Genomic DNA, 26,508 nt, shown 5'->3' with positions numbered 1-26,508 from the left:
CGCAGGCGTGGCTCCACTAATTAGATGCCTGGACCCTGGAGAAGACTGGACATGTAAGGTGAGGTGATGGCTTGGGGGGAATAAGGGGTAGGTGGGACGGGACAGTGGGGTGAGAAGAGGGGGTGGGGAGAATTTGGGAGGTGCAGGGCTGCAGCGGCCAGAGAAAAAGGCGACTTTCCCCAGCTCCAGGGCTGCAGCTGCCAGGGAGAGATGGCCCTCCTTCCCAGCCCCAGCTCGGGGGCTGCTGTGGTGGGGGAGAGATGGAGAGACCCCATCTCCTTCCCAGCCCCACCTCAGGGGCTGCCGTGGCCGGGGAGAGAGGCACATCCATCCTATTAGAAAGGTAAGACTACTGATATTAAAATATGAGTTGTGTGCTTTTATTTGTAGAACAAAAAAATGTTAATTATTAAGAGGTTTTTTTATATAGTTTTTTTACAATAGTTAGCTAACAGTACAAACAACATTTGGAAAGATCATTAAGTGGTCCATGAGACCCTCAGCAATTTTCAAGTGGTCCGTGAAAAAAAAAGTTTGAGAACCACTGATCTAGTACTTAAAAGTGAAATAGCCTTCCAGCCTGAAGAGACCTATTACCACAACATTGAAACTGTTAAAGAGCCATTTAACAGACATTTGCCAACCCTCAGGTATATATTGTCAGTTTCTGAATTTACTGACAAAAACAGTTGTGCATTATTGTAATATTTACTCAGAACATGTTAGTCTACAGGACCTTAGTTTAAAATTTGCTTTAAAAATATGTCATCGGTGTGTTGCTGAAGATTATAAAATCACATCTCTAAAAAATGCTTGCATAGATTTTTAGATGCACAATTTGAGTATTCATCTTTAGCCTTAAATGCTTGGATCTTCAGACATATAATTTTTTAAATAAATCCTTCAAAAGACCACCCTTATCTAAAACACACATGCAAGCCCAGTCTGCCATCGGACATAGGGGCATCAGTTTAATAATACTGCATAGGGCCCCATAAATCCTAAGGACGGCCCTGGCAGGTCATAAACCCTTATTAATAGCAAAAACCTTGGATTTTGACCAGTTTAATTTATATTCTGAGGCTATGCCAAAATCCTCTATCAGCTTCCAAATACAGTGGATGGTCTGTTATTAATTCTCTTTTTACTTACAAGATGTCACTTGCATACAGTAATATCTGTAGTTTATGGCCTAAATTCAGACCAGATGCAACCAGTTTCAAAAAGGTAGCAACTACTTGCACTAGGTCTGAATTTGGACCTCTATATTTTGTCTCTTGCCCTATATCTGTTGTTTATTTCTAATGATAGTGGTGAGACTGGGCCCTGAAGAATAAATCTAATCTGGCCCATGTCTATTGTATTAAAAATGACCTTGTTTAACCTGTTAGATAGGGATGTGTACTACTGTATTCTCTTGTCCTCCTGCTTCCAGTGGACTCAGTTGTGTGTTGGGAGTCCTTCTGAATATGCTATAACAAAGTACTGGAAGATTTTCTATGCAATGAAGGGCTGACCCGGTTTAACCAGGCATTAAAGTATATTTTATAATTTAACCAAGCACATTGTTACATAAGCACTTTCCCGACATGCAGCAAATTGTTTTGCTGTTGAGTATTGTTCCCTCAATGCATTATTTATTCAAAATATCAATTAATAAATATTGCATGAGGTTAAGTCTCATAGGTCCAGAGTTCATGCACTAAACTCCATGGAAAGAATCTCAATCTTTTTACTTTACTAAATGCTAGCTTAGCAGTTTCATTAGTTATCCTGTCAAAATGTTCTTGTACACTAAGGGCTTGGCTACACTGGAGAGTTGCAGCGCTGGTGGTGGTTTTACAGCACTGCAACTCACACACCGTCCACACTTGCAAGGCACATCCAGCGCTGTATATCCCTGGATACAGCGCTGGCTGTACTCTACCTCTGCCTGGGGAATAACGACTGCAGCACTGGTGATGCAGCGCTGCTCTGCCAGTGTGGCCACCAAAAGCACTGTTACTGGCCTCCAGAGGTATTCGGAAGTATCCTAGAATGCCTATTCAGCCACTCTGCTCATCAGTTCGAACTCTACTGCCCTGGCCTAAGGTGACCCACCCTTTAAATGCCCTGGGAATTTTAAAAATCCCCTTCCTGTTTGCTCAGCCAGGTGTGGACTGCAATCAGTGAATCTTTCCAGGTGACCATGCCTCCACGCGCCAAACAAGCCCCAGCTTGGACAATGGCGAGTTGCTGGACCTCATCAATGTTTGGGGGGAGGAAGCTGTGCAGTCCCAGCTGCACTCCAGCCGTAGGAATTACGATACCTATGGGTAGATATCAAGGGCCATGCTGGAAAGGGGCCACGACTGGGACGCGTTGCAGTGCAGGGTTAAAGTGAAGGAGCTGCGGAGTGCCTATTGCAAAGCCCGTGAGGGAAACTGCCGCTCCACGATCTGCCGTTTTTACAAAGAGCTGGACGCGATACTTGGGGGTGACCCCATCGCCAATCCGAGGACCATGATGGACACTCCAGAGCGGGGGGGGAGGCGCAGGAGGAGGAGGAGGCGGGGGAGGAGGAAACCGAGAATGAGGGTACCGGGATGAGGAGAGACACCTCGGAGTCCCAGGAAGCATGCAACCAGGAGCTCTTCTCAAGCCAGGAGGAAGGTAGCCAGTCGCAGCAGCAGGTACTTGGTGAAGAACAAGCAAAGGAGCGGGTTCCCGGTAAGAGGCTTGTATTTTCAGGATGGAAATGTTTTGGGAGAGGAGGGAGGGTTAGGGCTGCATGCATGCATGCCTAGATGTGGAATAGGCCATTGATGTGGTCTATCATGTCGCGGTAATCGGCCTCGGTAATCTCTTCAAAAGTTTCAGCCAGAGCATGGGCAATGCACTTGCGCAAGTTTATTGGGAGAGCAACTGTGGTCCTTGTCCCAGTCAGGCTAATGCGTCCACGCCACTGTGCCACAAGGGGTAGGGGGACCATTGCTGCACACAGGCAAGCTGCATAGGGGCCAGGGCGGAATCCACATTGCTGCTGTAGAAGACCCTCCCGCTCTTCCCAGGCGACCCGCAGCAGCAAGATATCTTGCAGCATCAACGGTTGTGGAAAATGTTCGGAGACTGTTCAGTGTAGGTGCCCCCTGCAGCTGTTTGCTTTCCCCAATGCACAGAAACCCCAGTACAGCTCAGAAGCAATCAGTCCCCCTTACTCACCATTTCGGGGCTCCTGTGGGTTATGTGCACTCTCTTTGGCATGGGAAAATTATGCTATTGTGAAGACTGTAAACTCCTTCACTGTGTGGGAATAACTGTCTGAGATGTAAACAATGCTGCCTCTGTTAACTGTTGCCTTTTTTGCCTTTCTACAAGCAACCTTGACTTCTCGGATGCCCGTGTTATCAACAGCTGAAAGACTCCAAAACCTCCGGAAGAAGCCGCGAAAAAGCAAAGACGACCTGCTGCAAGCAGTTATGGATCACTCTGCCAGAGAGAATCAAAAACTGCAGGACTGGAGGGAAAAGGAAAGCAGGATCCACCAGAGAAACGCAGCGGCCAGAAAGAAAAGCATAAAGCAGCTGATAAGCATCCTGGCGCGCCAAGTGTACTCTATCCAGGCGCACGTAGCCATGCAGGCAGAGCACTATCGTGCCGGCCCCAGTCCCGTCCCAAAGCTCTTTCACTTGTGCCCCAATGTCAGCTCAAAACCTCCTTCCCCAGCATCCAGGTTCTTGCCACCACCAGCTGCCTCCAACACCTGGATGTTCAGCAACCAGCCCTGAGAACTACGACCCTTACCCTCTGCACTCAACCCCCATGACCATGCAGTATAGACATCCTGAAGTGCAGCAGTCATTGCACAGCACTCCAGACATGACATATTCAAACCTGTGACTGTACAGTTTCCCACCGCACCCCCTGCCCTTTTAGGTTCCCAAAATGTTGTGTGTCTGTCAATAAAGTTATTTTCTTTTCAATAAATGAATTCTTGGCTTTGAAAACAGTCTTTATTATTGCAAAAAGTACTGTTGGTTTTCAGCCTCAAATTCCTCCCTCAAGGTATCCCTAATCCTTGAAGCCCTGTGCTGGGCCTCTCTAGTAGCCCTGCTCTCTGGTTGTGCAAATTCAGCCTCCAGGTGTTGAACCTCAGAGGTCCATACCTGACTGAATGTTTCACCCTTCCCTTCACAAATATCATGGAGGGTACAGCACGCGAATATAATCACAGGGATGCTGCTTTCCCCCCAAGTCTAGCTTCCCAAACAGAGATCTCCAGCGCCCCTTTAAACGGCCAAAAGCACACTCCACAGTCATTCGGCACCGGCTCAGCCTGTAGTTGAACCGTTCCTTGCTCCTGTCAAGCTTCCCTGTATACAGTTTCATGAGCCAAGGCATTAATGGGTAAGCAGGGTCTCCAAGGATCACAATGGGCATTTCAACGTCCCCTACTGCGATCTTCCGGTTGGGAAAAAAGTCCCTGCCTGCACCTTCCTGAACAGGCCACTGTTCCGAAAGATGTGTGCATCATGCACCCTTCCAGGCCAGCCTGTGTTAATGTCAATGAAATGCCCACGGTGATCCACAAGCGCCTGGAGAATCATAGAGAAATACCCCTTCTGATTAAAGTACTCGGATGCTAGGTAGGGTGGTGCCAGAATAGGAATATGCGTCCCATCTATCTCCCCTCCACAGTTAGGGAAACCCATTTGTGCAAAGCCATCCACAATGTTCTGCACGTTCCCAAGAGTCGTGGTTCTTCTTAGCAGGATGCGATTAATGGCCCTGCAATCTTGCATCAAAACGATTTCAACGGTTGACTTTCCCACTCCAAACTGGTTCCCGACCGATCGGTAGCTGTCTGGAGTTGCCAGCTTCCAGATTGCAATAGCCACCCGCTTCTCCACCAGCAGGGCAGCTCTCAATGCGCTGCAGGCTGGGGGCGAGCTCAGCACACAGTCCCATGAAAGTGGCTTTTCTCATCCGAAAGTTCTGCAGCCACTGCTCGTCATCCCAGACTTCCATGATGATGTGATCCCACCACTCAGTGCTTGTTTCCCAAGCCCAAAAGCGGTGTTCCATGGTGCTGAGCATTTCCGTGAATGCCAGAAGCAATTTAGTGTTGTATGCATCAGGCGACTTGCAATCATCGTCGGACTCCTCATCACTTTGGATCTTAAGGAATAGCTCAACTGCCAAACGTGATGTGCTGGCGAGACTCGTCAGCATACTCCTCAGCAATTCGGGCTCCATTTCCCACAGAAACTGCACTGCACACAAACCGTTGAGAGAGTCAAGATGGCGTCAAACGTGGATGGAAAAACAGGGATTGCTGGGATGTGAAGCGATGCATCACGGGGCGTAGGGACAGGAAGCAGAATGACCTGGACCCTCCGCCCCCTTTCCACAACCCACGGCGCCAAAATGGGACGAGATGCTCTGTGGGATAGCTACCCATAATGCACCACTCCCAACAGTGCTGCAAATGTGGCCACACTGCAGCGCTGGTAGCTGTCAGTGTGGCCACACTGCAGAGCTTTCCCTACACAGCTGTACAAAGACAGCTGTAACTCCCAGCGCTGCACACCTGCAAGTGTAGCCAAGGCCTAAGCTGAATGCAGAGGGGGAACTCCTTTCCCCTGCATGAAGTTCAACACTTCTTACTAGAGACTTTTTCCACGGCAGCATGCAGGGCGAGCTTGGATAATTCAAGGGGCATGGTTACTGGGCCTCTCATTAAATGTATCCACTGGCCAAAATCAATACAAACCAAAAAAGACAACAAAAAATAAAAACTATAAACTTAAAATTGCCATCTGTAACATACAACACAGCATAACACACATGCAAAAACCTTGTTAACAACTTTAATATTAAACTGCAAAATCAACTGAATCAATAATTTACAACTAATGGGGGAGACAACACTGAGAAGGCAGGGAGGGAAAGCGTGAAAACTGTAGGGGGAAAAGGGGACAAGAGTCAAGGAGGAGGAGGAAGGGGTGGAAAGGAGGTCTTGACTGGCCACTTGGCCCTTGTGTGTTCCTTAGTTAACTGTTTCTAAAAATGGTGTCCAGATTCCTTCAAACTTATGTGGTTGATTCCTGGCCACTAGATTCTGACATATTTGTTATATTCTGTGGATTGATTTACTTTTCCACCTCTATCAAATCATTTGTTTTGTGATTATGGCTGCTCTCAGAAATCATGGAAGCTGTGCTGATGAGAGGCCCAAATTCATGGGTAAATACCCCAATACGTAGTACTCAACTGATGTTTGATTGCTAAACCCCCAAATTCTAGTGTCAACTTTTTTCCACTTTATTTTGGATTCTGGGCCTGGTTGGCTTACAGTTAGTAGGGAAGGATCTATCAATTATTGGCTCTAGAATCTTAGTTGCCTGCAATTATGATGGGGTTATGAGTATCTCTCTGCAGCTCAGCAAGCAATCCATGAAAAAAGTCTCAGGCTCATCCATATATATTGGCCAGGATTATTTCAGACCCATTTACTACTCTGAATATGAGATATCTACTCTGTATCCAAACTGTGGAATAATATTTAATAGGAAGAACAGACAACAAAGTAAACCAGACAAATGTTCACAAAGACGTTATGTAACCCACACACCTTCTGGGTGTTGTGTTCTGTCCCATCTAGTGGCACCAAGACAACTCTACAGCCTTAGCTAAGAGTAAATTGGCTTTTAGCTCACGCCATGGAGGCTCATGCACTAAGCTCTAGAGGTTGCCCGGTTCAATCCTGCCCGCTGATGATTGGAGTCTGTCAGCATTACAATTGCAGCGTGGAGGTAAGGGTCAGTTAATATAGTACAAAATGATTTAGTACTCATGTTTACTCTTAGGCTATGGCTACACTAAAGAGTTTACAGCAGTGGTGTAGCACTGCTAGTGCAGATGCTTTATGCCGACAGGAGAGAGCTCTCCTGTCGACTTAATTACTTCAGCGCTTGCAAGCGATGATAGCTATGTCAGTGGGAGAAGCGATCTGACTGACATAATGCTGTTCACACTGCTGCCTAGGTCAGTGTAACTTATGTTGTTCATAGGGGTGGCTTATTCACATCGCTGAGCGACATAAGTTATATCAACCTAAGCTGTACTGTGACCATAGCCTTAGGCTTTACCTGAAGAGACTGTGTAAAGCATATGAAATTATAGTTATTTATTAACATGACTTACTCTCTACAAAGACAAGATCAAGGATCACAAAGTTCAGGTTACTTAGAAATGTAAATCAGATTTAACTTGGTGCAAGAGAACTAATTATTAATCCACTAAAACCTGTAACCAAATGAAAAAGGAAATTGCCAGTTGGTTTTAGCCCACAACCTAAAACTAAAAGTTTTCAAGAGTCTTCTCTAGATCAACTAAAATAGAATTTTATTTGCATTTAAACATTCACTCACTGTGTTTAAAACCTTACATTGCAACAAAGTGCTAGTGCTAAAAAATAAATAAATAAAAATAGTGTAAAAATTCTTTCATTTCCTTATCTTCTTAGGGGTTATTAGCAACACATGTGAGGAAACATGGTGACTTTAAACATACAATGTATAACATTACAAGATCCCTGTAAGATATTGTTTTTAAATAAATTGTATAGCTTTATATTGTTCATGGCATGCTGATTATTTTCTTACATCTAGAAAACATACCTATTTTACTGAATGCTTCTCTGAGTTCTTCCAGCTCTTCACGAGAAATTGTGGTTATGTTGTTTTCCATCTTCTGACAGAGACAGCAATTGTCTTCAATTCCTTATGCCTAGCAATAATAAATGATCAGTGTTATAATAAAGCATCAATTACAAACAGGCACTTACTTAAGTCACTGAACCTTGTAAATAGGCATAAGAGGTACTATGTTCTCAAAGTAATCTCTCAGGATTGCCCCACCTATAGTGCTATGAATAGAACTGAGAATATCAAACATCTAGCACTTCTCTCTATTGTAACAATGACTAAGAATTTACAATAGCAACACCTATTTTCACACACCCTGCATTTTCATTCTCCATAGTCTAAACACGTACCTATAATCTGCATGGCTTTCACTGAGCAATTTTTCATTATGAAATAGGCATCTCAAAATTCAGAAATCTCAGGCTACAGTATAATTAATTTCCAACGGCAACAGATTATCAATGTATAACAATTATTGGCACTATGAGCTCAGTCCTGCAAGGTGCTGAGGACTCTGACCCTGATCCAACAAAGCACTTAACTTCAATGAGATGTTTCATATCCTGAAAGTTAAGCACATGCTCAAGTGCTTTGTTGCAATTAGAGCCAGCATGCTCAGCATTCACAGGATCAAGCCCTATAAAATGGCCTAGGATTAGCTGTGTGAAAACAAATCTTAATTCAGATAACATCCCCCTATATCCATGCACAGGGGACCCTCTGCACCTAGCTCTATCCTTCCCGCATGGAGGAAGGTGGGTGTTGGCCTCTTCCATAGCACCATTCTGTTCCTGCTCCAGACCCCATTAAAGATGCCTGGTGTGGTCTGGGGTTCACACTGAAGAATGGAGGAAGACTGGGCAGTTTGGGGGCAGGCCCCCTGGAGATTTGCTGCCCCCATTTTTTCCTTCCCCCACACGCACCACATTCGAGGGGTAGCTGCAGATATGGGGAGCTCCTGGTAGCCTGGCTCCAATCAAGTTGCCTACCAGGTACCATCGGGTTTGCCGTAGATCAGGGCAGCTAAAGAGGCTCTGGCCTCCTGAAGCTCCCTAGGGATTGAGTGAGCTGCTCTGTACCTTTGGGGAACACCCTACATCCCCATGCTCATCTTTATAAAATGATTGTGTGGAATCCCATGCAAAGTTTGCCATGTTGAGTGTCTTCGGAAGGCTCATGATGCACTGAGCATGGTTGTTATGTGATGTTATAGTAACTGTTACAGTAATGTTATAGTAAGGTTATAGGTTATAATTTCATGTATGTAGTTATGAGGTTGAAAGTATATCCTCATGGCTTAAAGCAAGCCCAAACAAAAACTCTCCAAGAGCAGAGAGGCAGTTCACACCTCATCAGGGCATGGATGGGACGAACCCAGACCAGCCTCACAGGAACAATGGATACTGGCTTAGGCAGTAACAAAAGAATCTGTTAGACTCCAGAGGGCGTCACCCCCACTTCCTTTGGTCAGTCTGCAACTGCGATGAGGTAATGCTCACCTGACTTGGGGGGATGGGGTGCAAAGCCAAGAGGGAAGAAAGGACATGATAAAAGGGAGAGACATTTGCCATGCTCTCTCTCTCTCTCTTCCACCTACATCTACAGACACCACCACTATCAAGCAACTGAAGCGCTGATTAAAGAGGAGAGCCTGGCTGAAGAGCAACCTGCCAGCCTGTGATGAGAAGCATCTAAGTGTGTAAGGACATTGAAAGGGTTAAGATCAGCTTAGAATGTGTTCTGCTTTTATTTCATTTGACTAAATCTGACTTGTTCTGCTTTGACTTATAATCACTTAAAATCTCTCTTTATAGTTAATACATTTGTTTGTTTATTCTATCTGAAGCAGTGCACTTGGTTTGAAATGTGTCAGAGGCTCTCCTTTGGATAACAAGCCTGATACATATCAATTTCTTTGTTAAATTGACAAACTCATATAAGCTTGCAACGTCCGGCAGGCATAGGCACTGCAAGACGAAGGTTCCTAGGGTTGTGTCTGGGACCAGAGATATTGGCTAGTGTCATTCGCTTGGAAGTAGCTGGGAGCAGCTGACATGCCAGAGGCTGTGCATGAACAGCCCAAGAGTGAGGGTTCTCACAGCACTGCAGGGTAAAGCTGGCTCCCAGAGTCAAGGATTGGAGTGACCCAGCAGATCACTGGTCCAGATAACACCAGAGGGGAACATCATATTGGGGTGGACCTCATAGTCAATTCCATGGGAGACCAAACACCATCCTCACAGGGAAGGACTAATAAACTCCATGAGGGTTCCTCCCTGAAAATTCCTCCCATTGAGCCCCCTCCCATGGATTTTAACATGAAAGGGGATAATTTAGACCCTTGTTCTTTAGGCCACATTTTCAAAGGGGCCTCATCCCAATCTCTCAATATGTAAGGCTATATTTGTACCTGCAATTGTGCAGCATTCAAGCCCCATTTGTGCACCCAAATTCAGGCCTTTGGACCACCCATCTTCTCATTGTTATGCTCTTTATATGCAGCTGTTAGCAATCCCTACTGCCCCAGCACAAAGCTCACAACAGTCCTTACAGCTAAATATTGAATCTTCACTTTTATTAAAAGAAAAAAAGAGAAAATGACAGATTTGTATCTTGGTCAAGCTTGTCCAGTACATTAAGGCTGCAGTGCACTAAGGGTCAAATCCAGGTTTTATTTGGATCACTAGCAATCATCCCATTAATTTCAGTGGGAACAGGATTTGCATCATAATAGTCGAATTCACAGCTGCTATAAGCAATTGCACCTCCATTGCAGGTGCCCAAAAATAATGATTAATGTCCTAAACTGTACTCTTTAGTCAAAACTGCAATGTGGCCCAAGGGATAGGACACTGGACTGAGAGTCAGGAGAGATGGATTCTATGTCCAAATCTGCCACTGAATTGCTGTGTGCTATTGGGCAAGTCACTTCACAACTGTGTGTCTCCATTTTCCCCTCCTGTTTATCTGTCTTATCTATTTAGGCTGTAAGCTCTTCAGGGCAGCAATCGTCTGTTTACAGCGAGTCTGTACAGTGCCTAGCACTAATACCTTCTAGGTATTACTGTAATATAAATAATAATAAATACAAACTGCTTTATGTACAGGAATCAGAATCTGGTCAATCTAAAATCCTACTCACAAAAACAAGTTCTTCTCCTATTCTATCCACTTAAATTTCCTCCCCATTCTGCTGTTTTCTCATTAAAGAAGCAATCATGAATGAGTTGGCGTGTCCAGATTGTGGCTGCTTAACCACAATGACATAAGGGGATAGCCATCAGCAGCAGTTCCATGGGGCATTCTGCCTATTGAGAACAGTCAGATAGATTCCTCCTGCTAAGCTGGAGGAGCGCATGAAGGAGAGGCCACTGAGGCTTTGTCTTCTCTGCCAAATAGGGTGTCTTTTTACTACGGGATAACTGACGTGTTAGCTATCTGGCAGTGGAGACAAGGCACTTCAGTTTTATCACAGATAAACTAGACAAGGTCAACCATGGTCAGGGTGGGTATAGTGGTGACCTCATCTAACTATCTCACAGTAAACACTACAAGTGCCTTGTCTCCACTCAGGATTTTACAGTGAGATAACTATTGTGAGTTAGTTGTTTAACTGCCAGAAAACCACCTTTGTGACATCAAAGCCTGATGCACCCTACAAAAGAGTGCAGTATGTTCTCCTCACCCACCAGTCAATGAGAAAAGCAGGTGGTGCCACAGATTCACTCCTGCTGTGTCATAACCCACAGGTCTCAAACCTGGGTCCACAGTGTCACCAGGCTCTACTTCTCCACCCAATGGCTTACTGGTATTTAGAACCAGGATTCCTTGATGCCCAGCTCAGATAGAAAGCTCAACACTGGGGCTTCAATTGGTGGAACATCAGAGCTCCTGATAGTCACATTTAATGGAGTTCAAGGCCGGGATATTAAATATATTTTGGAATCTGTTCGAACCTTTTCAGGCCAACTTGTGTTCTGTCTCTTGTTTATTCATTATACTTGTGTTCTGACTGGCGATGTTTTCCTAATGCTGGCCCTGATTAGAATCACAGATTATTAGGGTTGGAAGGGACCTCAGAAGGTCATCTAGTCCAACCCCCTGCTCAAAGCAGGACCAATCCCCAAATCCCTAAATGGCCCCCTCAAGGATTGATCTCACAACCCTGGGTTTAACAAGCCAATGCTCATTTGTCAATATGCTAATGTTCCTCACATTTACAGAACCTATCAGGAGAAACAGAAGCCAGAACACATACTGGCCAAAAAAAAAAATAGGGACACAATAAATCGATCCCCGAACGTGCTCCCCGTGAACTCTGGAACTCTACCAGGGCGAGAGGCGGAAGCGGAGTCTACGGGGTAGCTGCAGACGTCAATCCCACGCCGTGAGGATGGGAGGTAAGTCGAACTAAGATATGTCGACTTCAGTTACGCTATTCTTGTAGCTGAAGTTGTGTTAAGTTGCGTATCTTACATCAATCTCCCCTTCTTACCCCAGAGTGTACCAAGCCTTATTGACTTCATCAGAATTGCAAACATGCGTCAGAGCCTCCGAAATAATTTGTCTGTCTTAAAAATAACCATTTATTATCTTTTTAAAATGTAATGATTTTTAATTTCTGTTTTTTAATCTTCATAGTTCATGTTTTCAAGCTTTTCTCTGCAGCCATGAAAGCTAGATATTTCCTTAAAAAACCATGAAAACTGAGATTTTCATGTTATAACCTGACTCTTGAAAGAGCACCAAACACTGTGAGACATGAGATTAAAACAGTGAGAGTAGGCAACTCTGAGTGGCTCCGACCACTTGTGTAAGTAAAATATGCAATATTGCTTGAATAATATGACAATGAGTGGAAAGCATCTGAATAAAATACAAAACCAAAACATTTATCCAGGCACTATCTCCATCACAAGCATATGTTAGCTGATCGTTAGTGGGTGTAAATAAGAGGATTTCTCTTAACCATTTATCTGGATTCAGTATTGTATATAAAGGGTGTGTCTTGTGCGTTCTATGAATCTGATTCTCATTTCAGCAACTATGTCTCCTGTTTTAAAATGAATGTGTTTTAATTTGTTTTTTTAGAATAGGGATCAGCAACCTTTGGCACATGGTCGGTCAGGGAAATCCTCTGGTGGGCTGGGACGGTTTGTTTACCTGCAGTGTCTGGAGATTTAGCCGATCGCAGTTCCCACAGCCATGGTTCGCCGTTCCAGGCCAATGAGAGCTGCGGGAAGCGGCGTGGGCCAAGGGATGTGCTGGCCGCCAAGTCCCACAGCCCCCATTGGCCTGGAACGGCGAACCGCGGCCAGTGGGAGCTGCAATCGGCCGAACCTGCGGACGCTGCAGGTAAACAAACTGTCCCAGCCTGCCAGTGGATTTCCCTGAAGAGCAGTGGGGCAAAGGTTGCCGATCCCTGTTTTATAACATCAGATAAGAAAGCTAAAGCATTCTTGGAAGACTTGTTTTGGCAATAAACAACCAGATCCTGCTCACTTTACTCAAGAGAGTATTTCCATTGCTTCCACTGGAACTACTTCCCATGAGTAAGATGGGATTTGGCCCTGTGTGGATGGTGATTTAAGTCTCTTTTCTACCTGTCTCTGGATCTCAGTCAGGAACTAGATAAAAAAGATCCTAGCTGTTTAAAAGCTATTCCCCACAACTGCATTTTGCAAAACTCATTTGTAATGTATAAACTCTCTTTTTCTACTCATACATACACACACATATGCAAGTCTTTCAGAAGTGCAGAGGAAGAGTAGGCTGGTAAGATATCTGAATTAATAAATATATAAAATGGACATTAAACTAAACATTGAAAAACTGAAAAATATAGATAAATTAAAAAAAATTAACCTTCACATCGAAGTGCCCAGGGAAACTTAAATGGCCTGTGAAACAACAATAAAGCTAAGATTAAATATTAAGCAAGCCAGATGCAGAGAACTGCAACACCTCTACATCACTAGGTTAACCAGTGGTCAAATCTCAAGAGAAATAATTGCTCACAAGTTGATATATATGATCATTATTGGCTTCACTCTTTTGTTCATAATTTGTGTTCTATTTCAGATTAATTGTACCCTCTGATTTCTGATATGTAGGTTACATGAGTAACTAAAAATAGAAACCTGTGTCCTTGAATGAAACAGATAAATAAGATCAACACATTTTCTTCCAAGGAGCAGCCTAAAATATCATATTATAGAATTACAGATGACCATGCCGATCAGTGAAATGCCAACATGATTTAACTAAATTTTTGGGGTGCAGAAAATGGCTATTTTTAGCTATCAAAGTACCATTTTTAAAGTGTGCCAGATTCTCCTATTATAAACAGCTCCAGTATTGGCTTCTGTTTAAACCAATGAATAACTTTTGCCTGCCATAATATGCAGGTTCTTTAGCACCCAAAAGTAGCCTCAAGACTCACAAGGTTCAGTTGCATTAATAGTTGCACTTGCTTATTAACCAGGTTCGATTTCTTCACGTGTTTTATGCTATGTTTCTTTCATTTTGAACTCTTCAAGGCAGTTCTCTCTTCAGTGTGCTTAGCACAGATTTGTTATGAATAAAATAGTAATGGCAGTTCACTCTGGCGAGAACATCATTTAAGGCCTGACCCAAAAGCCCATTAAGTCAATGGAAGTCTTTTAGTTGACTTAAGTTAGATTGGCTCAGCCTCCTTAGTCATTCTATGCAATTAAATATTGTGGGAGTTGAAGTCCCCTATGTGCATCATAGAAATAGATCTTACTTTATACTTTATTACTCTGCAAATAAAGAATCAAGACAGACTTCTGAAAAGTTTTGATGCTGGAAATAAACTCTGAATCGCTGTAACAGAGAGCTGTTTAAATCTTTAATTTGCTACAATAACTTCCTTTTATTTTAGTTGATCCAGAAGCTTTTAAGTATTTATTAGGCTAATATTTCATATAAAAAAGATTTCAAGTAACTGATGGTCAAATCAGATAACTTTTGTAGTACTTGAACCAAGTAAAAATACTGGACTTAATTTCAGACATAGATCCATACCTGAACACCTCCAAACTCTTGGAAAGTTCAGGTCCAGGTCTGAACTTCACAGAAGGTTTCTAGTTATTATAATCTAAGACAAAACTCTCAATCTCATTGTCCCAGTTTTGGAGAAATTCGGATCTGGATCCAGTTCTGAATTGTATCCATTTCCACTGGGGACACCAATAGTCCTCTAAGAGCTGTTTGTGTGGAGAGAGAAGATGCATTTGGGAGCCCAGTCACAGCAAGCTCTAATATCAAAACTACTTATCTAATAGGGATTTCAAAATGAAGTCTGGAAATGTGCAAGTGTGTTCTGTCATGAGATGGGTGCACTTTGCATTGATAGATAGCAATCTGTTTGATGTTGTGTGGCTTTAGTGCTGTGAGTACAAACTATTCAATCCTCTTCAACTGGCATAATGTACCTCCACAATCAAGCCCTTCCTAAAGGCACTTCTTCTGCAAACCCCACAGTAATTAAAAATCATTCTGGGCTTGTCATGTCTCCTGTCTGTACTGGGCCTGATTCATAACTGGCCTATGGCCACTTTGAACCAGTTACCTGTAGGGCAGCTGTAAGACAAAGCTTACAAAGCTTACAAAGCTTCTGGTATGAGGTGACTATAGGCCAGGCCCAGAGGTGCTTCTGCAGGAGCCCCCACCACGAATCAGAGGAGAAAGGAGTGAGAAGAGGCATGGTCAATATGACTTCGCACCCTGGTATAGAACATATAGGGTGTTGCAACTGGAGTACAAGTTAGGGATGCTCTGTCTGTATTCGTATAGCCTGTGCCAGTGGCTGAATAAACCTCTGCAGCCCTAGAAAATTTGTGAAAGCACATATTGTCTCCTCTCTCTCCTTCCACCAGCCCTCGTGCCAGTGCCAGTCCCAGGAAGCATGTCCCCTTCTGAGAAATCCTGGCCTCTCTACTCAATGGGCATACACTGGGCCTGGCTAAAAGCTCTACTGCCTGTACCCTGCACCCAGAGTGTGGCTTGAGTGCACAGGGGAAACCCTGCAGTGGTGGTTTCTAGACCTGTCCCTATATAGTTGAGAGAGAGTGCTGTTGGTGCCTCCCTGATGTTCCTGGAGTGTCCTCGACTGAGTGACATCTGAGGATACAGTAAGGAGGCCAACAGCACCTCCTGTTCTCTTTTTCACCCACCATTGAATCTGCCAGAAAAAAATAGAGCCATGAGTTGGCAAGAGGACCCAATAGTTTCCCCTCTCCCTGCAGACAATTTGCAATTTGCTTTTTCCAGCTCTGCCCTAGGCTGTGTTTCAAATTCATCTGCCTGCTTTTTAAGCAGCAGCTGCCTTTGTAACTATAATGGACATGACAAATGCTGCCTGAAGAGCCCATTTTCTTTTGTGACTGTTCTTTTTGTCTGCTGCTAAAGACACACCTCTCCTACGCCAGGTGCAAATATAAATCTTCCTCATTATAGGTTTGCATCCTCCCTATTCCAAGTCGGCAGCAGGCTAATATAATTCTCCAGATGAATGTTGTTCAGAAAAATTTCAGCTTCTAAATTAAGTATTGAACATTTTATGTCATTGGTATTTACAAAAGGCACAGAGGGGCTTCTGTCTCTGTATTTTGAGGCTTTGAGACAGACTGTTATATGGTTTAGTACAATATTATTGTACTTTAACCTTTGGCATTTGTATTTCAGTTTAATTAGGATTCTTTAAACGAATGTGCTGAGCACAGATCAATCTTTCTGAAATCTCTTCTCTTGAGTCAAAAGAAACAGGTATCTCTATTAATTAAGCTCAGGTCTGATTCAACGAGAGTTTTTATGCTTTCCTAAAAAAGCTAGTTTCTCCTAGCCAGCAGTGAGATCGTTACAAAACCATTTTTCAAAGGGATTTTACATTAATCTTGAGTACAATGTGTGCTGTGGGGAGCCATGCAAACTAAATGTTAGTATTGAATATGTGTATTAAAGCTCTGGGGTGAAATTCTGGCCCCATTTAAGTCAGAGAGTTTTGCCATTATCTTCAGTGGAGCCAGGGTTTCATCAGGAAGACAAGGTCTATGCAATAAAACCTTACAATCTAATTGAAAAGGGGGGAAAGGAAGCGGGGCGGTTGTGCCTTGTTTTGCTCTTATGTAGTGAACAAATAAGGATTTTTGTTTCAAAGAGTGTTGTATGGTTTTTTACATGAGAAACTTAGTTACTATGTAGTTCCTGGAAGACTCTATGGGTATGTTTACACTGCAAAAAATAACCCTGTGGCAGCAAGTCTCAGAGTCCAGTTAACTGCTGCAGGCTCATGCTACAGGGCTAAAAGTAGCAGTGTAGATGTTTGGGCTTGGTCTGGAGCCCAGCCTCTGAGACCTTCCCCACTCAATGCATTTCAGAGCCTGGGCCTGAACATCTGCACTGGAATTTTTATTCCAACTCCTAGTCAGTTGACCCAGGCTCTGAGACTTGCTGTGGTGGATCTTTTTTGCAGCACAGACAACCTTTGATAACTAGCAAGCTAGTGAAACAGTGACACAAGTGCCAAGAAAGTAAAAGTTGAGCAATCAAGAGAAGAAAAGATTTTGCTTAATGTTTAAAACTCTGTTTTGGTTTTGTTAAGGTCTACTTAACTTCAATTAAATCTTTGTGAAAGATTCAGCACCCCTGCCCTTTAATGTAAGGGCTACAAGTACAGGAGTAGTGGAACCGGAGGAGCAGTGGGGGTTAGTGCTCCCGTAGTGGAAATATTGTGGGAGCCAATCTTTGTTTCCACTCTTGTGTCATTCTTCAGTGAGCTGTTTCATGCTCTCAGACCCAGTGGGGCTCTGCTTCTGCTGGGGAGAGAGGCAAGAGCAGGACCCAGAGAGGCTACTGTGGCTGATGCAGTGCCAGGGAGCAAGTACGAACTAGGGTGACTGGGCTGAGTCTCAGTAACTCAACGTGCTCTCCACATAGAGCACCCATCCCTCTTCCCCTTCTATCCCTTACACCCTGATTGTCCCTTGCTCCCCATACAGAGCTTTCTCCCCAAGTCCCTGCTTGCCAGGATTAGCATGGTGCTTAGGATGTTCAGGTTTCTCTATGCATCTCTGTTCCCCTAGTCAAAGCAAACTTCTTCTGCCACCGTAACAGTACACATCCCGGAGATCCTACAGGAGGCCCTACAGCACAACCAGAGAAGCCTGGACTTATTCCTGTTCTTTCCATAATAAAAAAAATAATCAGAAAAAACTCAGCTAGAAAGAAAAACAAATAAAAATCTTTCAGGCCTTCTGTGTACATCATAAAGAAGCAAATATCCCCAAACTTCCAGCCACACTGCAGATGAATCCTGAAGGAGAAGAGGGCAGGGCTTTACCCATTAATTTGGAGGGCTTCCACCATAATACATGACATGAGAGCAAACATAACACCACTAAACCGCCAAAAGGAATTTTGCAAAGAGAACACACATCAGTTATTCTCTTTAGACAATGAGATTAGAATAGGAAATAATACAACTTAGATAATGTTTTCAGCCCTTGAGTCAGAAATTGCAGCAGCACCTGGGGAAATGCTAATTAAACATAGTAAAAATGCATGGGAACGATGAGAAGAGTGAGGCAGTGGAACAAGTTATCCAGGAACTTACAGAATTCTCACTATTTTATTACTCAAATAGAGACAATAGTGTGCTACCAGCAGCTGCATCATAGAAAGATAAGACGACAAGGCTCCTGCTCCAAACTGATTACAGACAAAGGTAGCTTGACTGGAATAATTCAAGACTTGATATGATACACAACGGGAAAGGATGTTTTAGGTCAGCTAAGTCAATCCTTTCACAATGCAGAAGGATGAATTACTGCAAAAGAGTCACTGGAGATCCATACCAATCAATAGGATTCTATAAATGGCAAAGTTCAGTTTTTAGCACTGAAATTTTCAGCTTCTTTGACACAAATGGAGGACAAAAATAGCTAGCGAGTTTATGACCATTGCTGATAATACTTAATAGTCTCAATTAGTATAAATTGTTGAAGATTGGAGAAATTTCAGATGGATTTAAACACATTGGGGGAACGGGGCATCATAGTGGCAGATGTCATTTACTCTGGAAATAATACACATAATAAAAGGCTTCCTTGAGCTCTCATAACCCGTAGACTAATGGGATCTTAACACCGAGTGCTATGAAGAAAAATCATAGGTGTCCTTGAAGAATATGTCTGCCCAGAATGCAATTGCACTTAAAAGAACAAGTAGGATGCTTGAGTACATTTAAAAAGAGAGAAAACTCCACACAAAATAAATACATAACAATATATTATTCAATAGCATCCCTACCCTTGAAGGAGTGCATCAAAATTTGATCAATTAATTTTAAGACAGCTGAAAAAGTCAGTGAAGGCTATTAGATCTCTCCAGCGCATAATCAAAGAGCTGCAACCTATCCTGAAAGATGATCCCTCACTCTCACAGATCTTGGGAGACAGTCCAGTCCTCGCTTACAGACAGCCCCCCAACCTGAAGCAAATACTCACCAGCAACCGCACACCATACAACATAAACACTAACCCAGGCATCTATCCTTGCAACAAAGCCCAATACCAACTTTGCCCACATATCTATTCAAGTGACACCATCATAGGACCTAATCACATCAGCCACACCATCAGGGGCTCATTCACCTGCACATCTGCCAATGTGATATATGCTATCATGTGCCAGCAATGCCCCTCTGCCATATATCTTGGCCAAACCAGACAGTCTCTATGAAAAAGAATAAATGGACACAAATCTGACATCAGGAATCATAACATTCAAAAACCAGTGGGAGAACACTTCAACCTCTCTAACCACTCAACGACAGATTTGAGGGTGGCAATTTTACAACAAAAAAACTTCAAAAACAGACTCCAAAGAGAGACTGCTGAACTTGAATTAATATGCAAATTAGATATAATTAACTTAGGTTTGAACAGAGACTGGGAATGGTTGGGCCATTACACTAATTGAATCTATTTCCCCATGTTAAGTATCCTCACACCTTCTATGGGTCATCTTGGTTATCACTTCAAAAGTTTTTTTTCTCCTGCTGATTATAGATCTATGATAGCTCATCTCAATTGATTGGCCTCTTACAGTTGGTATGGCTACTTCCACCTTTTCATGTTCTCTGTATGTATAAATATCTTCTTGCTGTATGTTCCAGTCTATGCATCCAATGAAGTGGGCTGTAGCCCACGAAAGCTTATGTTCAAATAAATTTGTTAGTCTCTAAGGTGCCACAAGTACTCCTGTTCTTTTTGTGGATACAGACTAACACAGCTGCTATTCTGAAACCTAGCATTATGAAAGTGGACAGATACATTACTGGGGGTGGGGGAGTTGGTGTGTTTCTCCTTCTTCCAAAGCATTATGTATTGGTTTCTCCTGGAGGCTGGTTAGCCAGATTAATTAAAATGATTCATGACAAATGTATTTTCTGTAAATAAAATTTATTTCTTGTGCTGTATGATATTGACTCTAGAATTCACACACAAGAGTTATTCATTCTTTGTTCAGCACGGCGATTCTGAGATGTATAATATGATCAACATTTTCCATTGTACTGTATGTGACCTTTAAAAGTAAATATGGGTGGGTCAAGAATTAGTGTAGTCAAACAATGACCTTTCTAAATTAGAGATCACAGTTTATGGACCTGATTCTGATCTCACTTACATTGGTATAAACTGGAAGCACCTCCACCTTAGTTACTGGAATCACTCCAACGAAAAATTAATGATTGTTAAATCAGAATCAGGCCAATTTGTACAAAAGGGCAAACAATCATTTTTAAAAGCTAGCTTTTCACTTAAACAAAATGCCTCAAGTCTCCTCTGCCTGCTGAGTACATAGAACAGCTATGCAAATTCATCAGTAGTATCAGCTTCACACAGTTACCTTAGCATACATCATTCGAGAGCATCTCAGCATACACATGCTTTGTACTGTTGTATTCAGCATCAGTAAGAAAACACTGAAATAAAAAGATTGGGAACTGCAGCAAGGCCAACATTAAGATAATATTCTTTCAGAATTATTATTACAGGCAGAGCTGGTATCGATGACTACAGTTAAGATTGTCTAAACGCTCTGCATTATAAGATCCTGTTTTCAACTGCTTATAACTTTGTCAAATTTTAACCATTTGAGCTGAAATTTTTAATGTTGAGTTTCTGCCTTGGGCTGAATTTTTTAAAGGTTTCAGCAAAAGTGGTTTAGCTGTCCCTGCGAATGGGGCTAGGGAAAAAGACATTGTTTTTCCAAAGGAAGAAAAATCCTATGACTGTTTCACTGAGAAGCTCTATCACCTCTATGCTTTGGAGCGTGGCTGGAAAGTCACTCTGAAATCAGATGTACCTATTGCTATCTCCAGGAAAGTCCATCCAAATTTAACTGAGTTATAATAAGCCTCTGAAAATCACTATTTGCACATACTCAGCAGACGTTGTTAGAAGATGGCAGCAAAATTCTCCAAAGATTCTATCTGCACTGAGCATTTTCTATGCCAGGACAGCAGGTGCTTGGGAAGTTTCTCCATGAAATTGCTCCTCCTAGCTGCCAGGAGCCACTGGAGCACAACTTTAGAATTGAGAGCAGAGAGTCTGTGGCAGAGGAGGAAAGTAAACTAGAGCCCTAACCACTGTACCATTCTTCCTTCCTCCCACAACTATCCCTGATATGCTACTATGCACATTGTCCATAGAAGATCTGCAGCATTCTGAAATGGGGGCACAGTATGTGAAAATGTAGGTAGAGTAGTAGGAAATAATGATAGGTAGTCCACCTGGGTCTCAAAAAAGATAGCTACAAAAAACACTATGCACCTTACTGCTATGAAAGGGAGCAGTAACTTCTGCAGTTTAGACGCCTAGTTGGTGCATAATTCAGACATTTTAGCTGCCTTAAGATCACACAGGTAATATGAATAATATCTATTGCCTCCAGGACAGCAAGGGAATCTTCTCACAAGCTAAAACTATTATTTCTCCAAACAGTTCATCACATCCTGCCATTGTTCTATAGGAATTTAGTGTGAGTCAACGGTAGTATAAAGCTCCTGGATTTATACAGATCTTTAAAAGCAGTTTCAAAATATCAAAATCAGGAATCATTTACAGGTCTCTTTAAAACTCTGAAGCTGTGACATTATGAGGTTACTGGTACTGTAAATAATCTGAAAATATCTGATAGTAAAATAGAGGGACTGAAGCTGGTGAGGTCTCTTGGGGCAGGGGGGGTTAGCTGCTGTCCAGAAGTGCCACAGCAAATCACCACTCTGGTAATTAATCAGCTCCCTGGCTGTACCCATTCCTGGTTGGTGCTGACCACTTTTTGAGCTACAATTGCTCTTTGCAGCACCTTCAACTCCCAGCTCAAGCCAGGTTCTAACAAATTTGCGCCCCTGCAATATCCTTCCCTGCTGAACAGATGCCAATGTAGATAATAGAGCGATTATGGCCCAAACCATTATCTCACCAGTTTGTGCTATAAAAAGATAAATTAATTAGCATACCTGTATTAGTTGACAACTGAACACCACCAGGAAATTACTGTCCAGATATATGTTACATCAAATCAACTGTGCATCTTGTACTGGTGGATTCCAAATAATACTTCCCCAAAGTGAATGTTTGGAAAAAAAGAAATATGCTAAAGGTTCTACCTACTCTCAATTTTATCATAGAAGACCTTTGCCTTAGTAAAAGTCCAACCTACTCTGTGGGTGTGGTATTTAACCTATGTCAGTAAAAATGCAGAGAAGGAAAATGAAAGTGCAGATGTAGTAAGAATGTGAACTTCTTTGGCTTTTGAAATACAGTATAATAAATTACCTTCTTTTGCCATCTAAAAAATTTAACAATCAATTTTTTAAACTCTCTTTATATATTTGTTTCTTTTTCTTACAACATAAATAGTTACTGTTATTTTATCAGGTGAGGACTTACAGAAGGTGCAAAGAGTAAAATGGAAAAATTAAACACCTATTCCTCTTCTGGCTTTGTATATATGGAGCTTTTTCTTAAAGTTTTCTGCATTTGCATTACCACTGATGCAGCCCCTTTGGTGGTATTAATGTGGCAGCTCTAGTATAGACACAGCAACAGTGCTTGTTACCCCCATGTTCTTTAACCCAGATCAACTGCAAGTTTAGGTAACAGGATGGCAAAAATGGCTGTGGCTGCCAGCACCTGATCAACATTATAGCTCCCCCTTCTTGTTACCACAATTAGAACTACCTGGGGAAAATTTTAAGAAAAAGCTCAAAATCACTAGCTGCAAATCCATATTGATTAACTTTCTGGGTTTCTCTAAAGTAAGACTATCAGTAGCTGCAAAAAGAACAGGAGTACTTGTGGCACCTTAGAGACTAACAAATGTATTTAGTCTCAAAGGTGCCACAAGTACTCCTGCTCTTTCTGCGGATACAGACTAACACGGCTGCTACTCTGAAACCTATCAGTAGCTGGTGATCCACAGATGGAATCTCAGTTATTTTCAGTTGGTGTGTATCAGGGCAGGTGTGGCACATAATAGGTAATATGTCTCCTTTATAGACCAAATGTCTGTTCTTTTAAAAATTTCATTATATTTATTGACTATAAATCAAACACGCCTTATAATTTACCAATAAAATCTAAATTTGACAGCTTACATAAATGAACTATTATAGCACAATTTGACTTAACCTACAAATAGGAAGATTATTATTTATCATTAATAATTATTGTAACTGATTATTACTATTATTTCTATTGTGATAGAACCTAGGGCGTCCCAGTCAAGGACCAGGAATCTAGTTTGCTAAGTGCTGTACAAACACAGAACAAGACAATGATCCCTAATTCAAAGATTTTACAACACAAGTACAAAAATAAAAATGAACACTTCTTCATAATCATCAGCATCAACCAATGTGCACCTTATTTCAGCCTGAATTTCTTCAGTTTCAACTTCTAGCCATTGGATATTGTTATAACTTCGTCTGATAGACTGAAAATCACATTATCAATTTTTTGTTCCCCATGTAGGCACTTATAGACTGTAATCAAGTTACTTTTTAACCTTCTCTTTGTTAAACTAAATAGATATAGCTGCTTCAATGTATGGTATATTTTCCAGCTCTTTAACCATTCTTGTGGCTCTGCCCTGAACCCTCTCCAATTTATCAATATCCTTCTTGAACTGAGGTCACCAGAACTGGATACAGTATTTCAAAAGCAGTTGCACCAGTGCCAAAAACAGAGGTAATATAACCTCCCTACTCCTATTTGATGATCCCCTGTTTATACATCCAAGGATCACATTAGCCCTTTTGGGGCACAGCATCACATTGGGAGCTCATAGTGCAGTGGATTATCTACCATGACTGCCAAGTCTTTTTCAGAGTCACTGTTTCCCCAGGATAGTCTTCCATACTGTAAGTATAGTTACTCAGGTGCTTCCTTGTGTCTTCAAACAAGCAGAATTCTCCTGCACTTACCCACTAAGAAATCCGCTAGCCCCACTAACTGTCAGCTCACAGTATTTGTCTTTGCCCTTGTGAATGGCTGTGCTAGAAAGTGCTGAGCTTCAGTTCATCTGCAAATTTGACACCATCAGCTCTGGATTAAACAAAGACTGTGAATGGGTTGCCAACTACAAAAGCAGTTTCTCCTCCCTTGGTTTTCACACCTCAACTACTAGAAGAGGGCCTCATCCTCCCTGATTGAACTAACCTTGTTATCTCTAGCCTGCTTCTTGCTTGCATATATATACCTGCCCCTGGAAATTTCCACTACATGCATCTGACGAAGTGGATTTTCACCCACGAAAGCTCATGCTCCAATACTGTTAGTCTATAAGGTGCCACAGGACTCTTTGCTGCTTTTACAGATCCAGACTAACACAGCTACCCCTCTGATAGTGCTAGTACAATACCTCCCAATATACACAGCATTCATCCATTTACAGAGGGTGTGGAGGGCAGGGATGCCAAACATCATGCATCTTGCCTGACACTCACACATTTGGCAGCCTGCTCACATTCACCCTCATCCCAGCTTCCGTGCCACACAGGTATGTAGCTAAAGTTCCTTCTCCTGGCTGCTGGGGAGCCACTGTGATGCCAGGTTTTAGGCAGTTGCCTTGCATCCCCTCACTCGTCCCCTGGTGAATGTCTGGTCACTGTGGAGCCCAAGATATTCGGGAATTAAGAGGTGCTGTGTGTTGCTGTCAGGCAGGTAAAGGGACTGGGAAGAAATGGGGCTGAAAGGGGACATAATGGGGGAAAGGGACTGACTGAAGATAGGGACAGAACGGGGGAAGCTAATGGGGAGAGAGCACAGGGCTGGTGCAACCATTTAGGCAAACTAGGCGGCCGCCTAGGGCGCTTAGTAGTTGGAGGTGCCTCAAAGCCTGCTCAGGCGAGGAGGTGGAGTGGAGTGGAGGTGAGCTGGGCAGGGGGGGCACGGGGAGGGCTGCCAGCAGTAACGGGGGGGGGGGTGCACAGGGGTACCGCTCCCTGCCCCAGATCACCTCCGCTCTGCCTCCTCCACTGAGCACACAGCCCCTACTCTCAGTCTCCTCCAATCGGCACCACAAGCCTAGGAGGAGAGGAGACTTAGAGCAGCACTGGCGTGCTCAGTGGAGGAGGCGGAGTGGAGGTGAGCTGGGGCAGGCTCCCCAGGTGCAGTTAGCTGAAATGGAGGGGGCGGGATTAGCTGCCACAGGGAGGGTCTCCCCAGGTAGGGTTAGCTTCCGCGGGGTGGGGGGACTCCCCAGGCTGGGTTAGCTGCCGCAGATTGGGGGGGAGTCTCCCCGGACGGGGTTAGCTGCTGTGAGGGGGAGGGGGAAAGTCTTCCCTGGCAGGGTTAGCTGCTGCGGAGGGGGGGTAGCTGCTACAGGGGGGTCCCCGGGCTCCCCAGGTGGGGGGCTGGGTTAGCTGCCATGGGGGAGCGGGGTTAGCTGGGTTGGGGGGTGGCACAAGGTGGAAGTTTCGCCTAGGGTTGAAACAATAGGATTTGGGTCCACAGTGCAGCCACCATAGCACAGGATGCCAAAATCTGAACCCCATAGTCTCCCAGGAAACTGAGACAAGTTGTCTTTCTAACTCAACCAAAAGCACCATGTCATGCTATCTGCATTGGTTCATGACCATGAGTGCCAACTGCAGGGCAAACTGTCAAAAAGCAGGCAGATACCTCAAACTGGTGGTATAATGAGATTTCACAAACACAGTAATAAATGTGAACTCCTGAACCACTAGAACAGTTTCACCATGGAGTCAGAGATGGTCCCCTTGGGCACTCCAGTCTATCTTGCCACCCAGGCAAGCTAGACTTAGTGATAAATGATCACTTACACCAAAAAAATCACAAAATGTTCAGGTTGCTCCCAGTTCCAAGAGACCAGTCACTTACCCCAGGTCAATTTGTACCTCAGATCAAAGACAACACCTGTAGCCAATCCTATAGTAAACTAACAGGATTTATTAACTAGGAAAAAGAAATGAATCATTTGCAGGTTAAAGCAGGTAACATATCTAGATCAAATGAGTTAAAAGCCTATGGTTCCACAAGGTATAGTAATCTTTCAGCAGTGAATGTCTTTTAGGCAGGGCCGCCAAAGGATTCCGGGGCCTGGGGTCTTCGGCGGCGGGGGGGGGTCCCCGCTTCGGTGGTAAGTCAGCGGCAGAGGGCCCTTCCGTTCCAGGACCCACCGCCGAAGTGCCCCGAAGACCTGCGGCAGGAGCCCCCCCACCGCCGAATTACCGCCGAAGCGGGACCCACCGCGGGTCTTCGTGGCA

At 43.4% G+C, this 26,508-nt stretch overlaps 1 protein-coding gene across 2 annotated transcripts in view; it reads right to left on the bottom strand.

Annotated features, from left to right (window-relative positions):
- PLS1 (plastin 1) overlaps positions 1-26,508 on the bottom strand; it is an 87,063-nt gene that overhangs the window by 43,161 nt on the left and 17,394 nt on the right. For both annotated transcript variants that reach the window (XM_050965940.1, XM_050965941.1), the window contains one exon: positions 7,662-7,770. In XM_050965940.1, the coding sequence (XP_050821897.1) occupies positions 7,662-7,731 (70 nt within the window). In that variant the 5' untranslated portion in view covers positions 7,732-7,770. Of the gene's footprint in view, positions 1-7,661; positions 7,771-26,508 lie in introns of those variants that run through there.

Source organism: Gopherus flavomarginatus, chromosome 8 (assembly GCF_025201925.1).
Source record: "Gopherus flavomarginatus isolate rGopFla2 chromosome 8, rGopFla2.mat.asm, whole genome shotgun sequence".
Taxonomy (NCBI): domain Eukaryota; kingdom Metazoa; phylum Chordata; order Testudines; family Testudinidae; genus Gopherus; species Gopherus flavomarginatus.
This window is presented reverse-complemented; position numbering and strand designations above follow the sequence as displayed.